This window comes from Peromyscus maniculatus, chromosome 5, assembly GCF_049852395.1.
Source record: "Peromyscus maniculatus bairdii isolate BWxNUB_F1_BW_parent chromosome 5, HU_Pman_BW_mat_3.1, whole genome shotgun sequence".
Taxonomy (NCBI): domain Eukaryota; kingdom Metazoa; phylum Chordata; class Mammalia; order Rodentia; family Cricetidae; genus Peromyscus; species Peromyscus maniculatus.
In genome coordinates, this window is record NC_134856.1 from 104,727,105 (window position 1) to 104,734,187 (window position 7,083).

The 7,083-nt window shown below is 39.4% G+C and overlaps 1 protein-coding gene across 1 annotated transcript; it reads left to right on the plus strand.

Annotated features, from left to right (window-relative positions):
* Positions 1–1,321: 1,321 nt before the first annotated feature.
* Positions 1,322–2,242, plus strand: LOC143273190 (putative vomeronasal receptor-like protein 4). The gene has a single exon (XM_076571564.1). It carries the CDS (start codon positions 1,337–1,339, stop codon positions 2,240–2,242), a length of 906 nt encoding a protein of 301 aa, XP_076427679.1. The 5' UTR covers positions 1,322–1,336.
* The last annotated feature ends 4,841 nt before the right edge of the window (positions 2,243–7,083 follow it).

Genomic DNA, 7,083 nt, shown 5'->3' on the forward strand with positions numbered 1-7,083 from the left:
TCAGTAAACAATTCAATATGTATTATTGATATATCCAAAAACCAAGAGATACATCTGCAAAAATACAAGGTAACTGATGTACTAAAGCATCTCTTGGGGTTTCCCAGCACAGAGGGGTTGATAAAAACAGACTAACAGACAGCACAGTCCAGAGGATTCAGAGAAATTGTAGGAGATACATTTGTGACCTGTGGGGAGCATAGAGCTGTGTAGTGTGGAGGCGGGAGTCAGATCACATAGAGAATATTACATGTACTGTTGTGGCAAGGTAGGTGCCAGTATCACATAAGTTTGGGAGGAGCCAAAATAATTCAGAGATAAATTTGGTGAACAGCACAGAATATTAAAGTGTGGAAGTCAAATATACTTAAGGATCCTATATAAAACTATTTATGATTTGTAAAAATGTAAGTAAAATTAATGCATTTATGTTTTAATCCTGATTTGAACTTTAAACAGAATGAGAAGAAAGAAAATGGATATCATGTGTAAAAAATACAAATCAGTACTAGGTATTAGGTGGCTTGTCCTTTATAGAATGGGGCAATACTGATTGATAAAATCACTGCATTTGCTGAACCTTGAAAATCAAAACAGTAGGATGTGCCTTTGTTTAGATTCCAAATGAACAATGACTATGCTGAGAGCTAAGATTTGGGAGAATGTTCTTAGGGAATGGTCAGTAAACGCACATAAATAGAAGAGTTTGTTACTCCCATGCAAGAGACGATAGGGAACCAAAATTAATCACACCGTCAAGGTGAGGGAATGGGCTGCTGCTGCCCTGCCCAATTAAACTATGTGTCCTTTATTCCAAGGTCAATTCAGAGTTGGAGACAGAGAAAAGCCACCTGACTTTCCCTGGAAAGCATCCCCATTTGGACAAGTATTACACAACTTTGGAGTATCTCCAATTTTCTATTAGTTCAATACTTGAGGGATGAGTGTGTACAGGATGGCAAAGAGGATCTGGGAAGAGAGGCATCTAAGTTGATGCTCCATATCATGTCTCAGAAATTGAGTGATGCTGCCCTTTGTTTGGGTGTCCTCGTAGAAAAGAGTTTAGAGATGGAGGGTATAAAGAACTGTCTTCTGTAAAGCAGTGAGTGCATCAGCATGGTGTTTATGTCCAATCACCATCAGCATCATTGCTGTATCCATGGAAACAAGAACAGGAGGGGCAAGAACGAACTCAGGCATCTGTAACAAAGGACTCTGCATTTACATAATACACTGTTCTCTTCACTAAAGAAAACAGAACACCCACAGGCCTGAACCATATCATGTTTACTTCCTTGTGCTTCTCAAAAAGGTTTTTCCTAGTGCTGAAAATACTATGAAGATGATCTGGAGAGACCTCATCCAGAGACTAATTTTCATTTCACTTACTGGACTTGGAGTTTTAGGGAACATCATCTTATTTGTGAGACATGTGTATACTTTCATGGGTCCTCAGAGAAAAAATGTAGATGTTATGCTCATTCACTTGGCTTTTGTGAACATAATCATTATTCATTGCATAGGGGTCAGAAACATAACTGCAATTTTTTATTTCAGAAACTTCCTAGGTGACATTGGTTGTAAAACTCTAATTTACCTAGAAAGGGTTGCCCGTGGCCTCTCCATCTGCACCACCTGTCTCCTCAGTGTGGTCCAGGCTGTCACCATCAGTCCCAGGACAATCCTTTGCAGAAAGCTCAAACCACAGACTGCATGGCAAGTTCTTCTCTTTCTCCTCCTCTTTTGGATCTTTAATTCCCTGATAAGCTCCAACTTGCTTCACTATATCACAGCAGCCAGCAGCACAAACAGGTCTGAAGTCGGGATGTATACTGGGTATTGCTGCATGCTGCCATCCACACACACAGTGAGGTGGCTTTTCCTCTCTCTCATGGCTCTTCGTGATGTCGTTTTCCAGAGTCTCATGGGCTGGAGCAGTGGGTCTATGGCTCTCCATCTGTATAAACATCACGTACGTGTCCTGTACCTTCACAGTTCCAGGTTTGCAAATAATTCCAGGCCAGACATCAGAGCTGCCCATAGTGTTCTCACTCTCATGGTCTGTTTCCTTTTCTTTTACTGGGCAGATTTCATTTTCTCCTTCTACACAGGCTCCACAGTGACACATGAACCCACAATACCAAATATGAAAGCATTTTTAGTACTTAGTTATGCTGGCCTCAGTCCCTTTGTCCTGATCATCAGGGACGTCCATGTTGCTAAGCACTGCCGTGTCCCCTGAGAAATAAGAAATTCCTTTTTACACTCAGTTCTTTATGAACTGAAGCTAACGCTGGAAGGACTTTGCCTTGCCATTCTAATGTATCACAGCAATAAATTAATTGAGATAATAAGCTTGGGTTTTTTTCTTTCAGACAGCTGCTGCTAGATAATTGAAGACTGGCTCAGTTTCCAGGGACTTGGCAGGGATTCTCACTATCCCACTCTGGTGGTATTGTGTTCCTGAAAATATTGTGCACCCTAATAAACTTATCTGAGGTCAGAGAACAGAAAAGCCACTAGATTCTTAGGATAGGCAGTGGTAGTGCACGCCTCTAATCCTAGCATTCCAGAGGCAGAAATCCATCTGTTCAAGGATACAGCCAAGCATGGTGACTCACGCCTTTAATCCCAGGGAGTGGTGGTAGAAAGCAGAAAGGTATATAAGGCTTGAGGACCAGAAACTAGAAGCATTTGGCTGGTTAAGCATTTGGCTGGTTAAGCATTTGGCTGGTTGAGTATTAGGCTGGTTAAGCATTTGACTGGTTAAGCTTCAGACTTTCAGGCAGCAGTTCAGCTGAGATTCATTCTGGTTGAGGACTCAGAGGCTTCCAGTCTGAGGAAACAGGATCAGCTGAGAAGTTGGCCAGGTGAGGTTAGCTGTGGCTTGTTCTGTCTCTCTGTTCTTCCAGAGTTCACCCCAATACCTGGCCTCAGGTTTGATTTTATTAATAAGAACTGTTAAGATTTCTGCTCCATCCCACCATCCTACCATGTCTATCATGCAGTTTATTTAGCTTGCTGCATCCTTAATCAGGAAATGCAGGAGGACATGCAATCACCTGAAGGTAGAATTGTATTTTTCTGTATGCTAGAGTTTTACTCTTACAAGGCTAACAAACGTTTCCTATCTTCTTGTTCCTTCTAATGTGCTTCTGTGATCATCGACTTCTCTACTTATTTACAACGCACTTCCTATGTGTCAGAGGCTATTCTAAATCCAATGAGCAGGAGAGCAAGTGTAGGAGAAGGATGTCAGGAAGCATCTTTTATCTGAAGATCACTTGCAAAGTGGGATGACCAGGGAGAGAAGCTAATTCACAGCAGCAGGTGAATGCTTGGCATTGCTGGGTGCCAAGCTCTAAAGAACTGGTAAGAATAAACACTGAAAAGTAATTCCCAAGATATTGACATGTAATTGTGATTGCTCCATTTTATGGTAGACATCTACGTTGTTAGCACTAGTCATTTGTCTCTGACTTCAGTCTTTGGATAATAAATTCTCAGCTACCTTGACTCAGTGACCCCAAGCCAGAAATTTACAGCATGACCATCAACCTGTTATGATATGACTAACTGCTATTTCGGCGTCTGTAACCTGCTTATGCAGACACTGAAATATTGCTTTGGGGTGCCTTAATCATTTAAACTTGGCAGTTCTTACTTTCTTTGGTAGAGATTGAAGGTTTCCCTGTGTTTTTCACCTTAAAAAAATAAAGGCCTTCCCCATTCCCCTGTTTCACAACATGCCTGAGATTCAGCTTTAAGGCTGATACCCTGTCAGCAGCTAATCAATGGATCTTTTAAATACAGTTGCGACCCCGGACTCTGGCCGGGGGTTCCAGGATAGGCCCCAGAGTGAGCAAGTCCAAATGGACTTGATAGGCCATGGAGAGCCCAGACCGCAAATGCCCCAGACTTGCAAATTGCAAGCAAAACAAAAGAATTGCCAACCCATGTACTTCTCAAGTTTGGACCGATTGTGAGCTGTCTTCTGTTTTGGAGTTCCAGCATTTGGAGAGAAAAAAAAAAAAAAAAAAAAACCTGAACACAAATGTAGACCCAATCTCTGGGACACACGTATATGTAACTTAAAATCAAATCTTATGTCTCTTTCAGAGACTAAATAGACAACAAGAGGTCTGCAAGATATTTTGGATTAGGATAGATTTTTATATGATGATTTTTGTCCTAAAATAAAAAATGTAAATTAAAAACAACTATGCTTATTAAATAAAACGTATTTAATAAGAAATGTTTATAAATTCCTATGCTCTACTCAGGTTAAAAATAAATGACTTAAAGGTATATGTATAGTCTCTTGGTCTTTGCTAACCTCATTAAGCTTTAGCTATTTGGATAAGTGAGACTTAGCAGAAACTGTGATATTCTATAATGGTACACTGTGAAAAGATCAAGAAAATAAGATTCCCAGTCTCTCTGTGGGCTATATTTATGGCTTTAACAAATTTCCAATCTCTCTATGGGCTGCATATATGATTTAAAGTTTTATTTTGTTACTAAAAGAGTTTCAATTTTAAAAATGTAATTTCTAAAGCTAAGATTTAACAGGGATAAAACTGTAAAATCCTAACCTTATAAAAGCTGCTAATTTGCTATAAATTATTAAAGATAATTAATACATACAAGTTAATAGTCATTCACCTTATAAATGATCAAATTCTTTAATGTGCTCAGGACTATGCTTGTAGTCATGCTAAGGACAAATGTAATTCAACTACATCAACAAGCTTTATAGCCTTCTCTGTATATTTTCAAGGTTAAGCCTGAAGCAAGTAACTAAAAACAACGTTTATTTAAAATCAAGTATACTAAATAAATTAAATGTTGGCCCTCAAATGCCTCAGAGTTCTACTGAGTGTGGCATTTAAAATGTCTAACAAAAAAGCTTCCATTAGACAAAACTCAGCTCCTAGAGGCAGCCTCAAGGTTTCCTCCAGAGTAGATGACAGGGCTCAAGCAGCTCCACCTGGTTTGTCACGACACTAACCACTGGGCCAAGAACTGCTCCACACCATGCCTGCCATCAGGACCCTGCCCAAACTCTGGACAAGCAGGACACTGGAGAATTGACTGTCCCTCTTTGCCTGACCAAGGTAGGCCAGTCTTTCAAGTTCCTCATCCACAGGAATTCTGTCTTATCTTCTGGGTCTGGCACCTAAAGTTAGTAAAACCCTATGTGGCAATGGAAGAATTAATTCTGTCCTATATAATTGCCAAAGACCAACAACCTTTGCCCTAAAGACCACCATGGAAGAGCCTACAGTAACCATCTAGGTATGTCTCTGCCATTTTAATTGATACAGAGCCCGGGCTAGAGAGATGGCTCAGCCATTAAAGGCTAGGCTCACAACCAAAAATATAATTGATACAGAGGCCATTTGGATTATAATTCCTGCTCAAATTACTCTCAGATCTCAGATGATATTGACGGCTAACTGTAGCTTTATTAGGTCGACAACAGCAAGCACCCTGTTCCTCCCCAAGGCTGAGGCTGGCTGGTCAGTCCATTGCATATATTTTTAAAAAAAAAAATCTGGCTTTGATTTTTCTAGAGATACTAGGTCTCCAGCTAAAAAAGTCAGACTCATACAGTTTACCTTGCAAACAGGCTTCACATTATAAGAGATTTGGAGTTTCTAAAGGTTGTATCTAGGAAAATGATTTAAAATGCAGGCTCTAAAGATCTAAGGATATAAAAGCTTAAATAAATTATGAGAGTCTAAGAAAGAAATTTAAGGTATATAAATGCAAATTATAGAGGTCCGGGGATATAAAAGCTTAAGTAAATTGTGAGGGTCTGAAAAGGTAACTTAAGGTATGTAAAGGCAAATTGTAAAGGTCTAAAAATGATTTAAGGTTTATGGAAAAAATTTAAAAAATGTTTCAGAGTTCTTTCCCTCTCAGTGTGCTATTATTATATTAAAACTTCAAAAGTTCAGAGTTTTAACATTAATAAATGAAGTTAAAATTCCCCCTGACATCTTTGACTTTACCTTCTGTTCCTAGTCTGTATTTGCTCCAGCAGATTTCCAAGCAACTGGAGACTGTAAACTGCTCCAAACCCACCAGCCTCAGGTGGTCCTTCAAAACTAGCAAGCCCTGGACTTACTAAAAGCCATTTTAAGCCAGATGCTTCTGAGAAAATTTCCTACCAACTTGAGGCCCAGTTTCAAATTAGCATTTCTGCTCCAAAGTTACCTGCACTTTGATAACCCCAGTGGTCCAACATAACCAGGACAGCAAAACCGATGTATCCTGCCCTCTCCCAGCCTCTGGTGGGCATTCCAGCCTTCCTGAGCCCTGAACATGGCATCCTAACTTCAGATGAAAGAAAGTACCCTGCCCCTTATCATTAACAAAATGCTGGAATATTAGATCCAAAGGAAATTGGTTCCCCTCCCCCTACCAAAAGGAGTCACTTCCCTTCTCTCTGACAAAAGGGACGAATAGCTATGGATGATGTCTATTTCATACCAAAGTTCAGAAGTTCCTTTTGGTTATGCTGTTTATCACAGCAGTGGAAGCCTTGCCTAAAGAAATGCAAAATTAACACAATTACAAATATGAATGTGTAGGAGATTGAGAATTGAATCTGGAAATAATTTTGTATTGGCAAGTATTCAGGGGATAAACTAGTAGGTTTCTCCATGACAGTCTCACATGCACATTTCAGGTGCTTGGCTCATGTCCCTCCCATCACTATACTCTCAAATCCACTCTGTTTTCACAGCAGGAACACAAATGTCTAACTAGAAGTCACACTGACCGTCTTTCATCTCTTAGATGATTACAAGTTTCTTTTTTTATAGTAAGATAGAGGTAGAGACATGAAATCCATATTTTACCAGTAAAATATATATGGATAGTAATTAAAAAGAGATTGAAGTTTGATGTACTAAACCTTTAAATCAAGAAATCCAGGAAACCTCATGCAGGATATATCTCAGTATGTCTGCATCCAAACATATATAAAAAAAAATTTCTAAAATTCAAAAGTGAACATAATCTTGAAAGTGTTCTGAGAGAAACAAGAGATTATCTGTAAGGAAACAAAGGCTT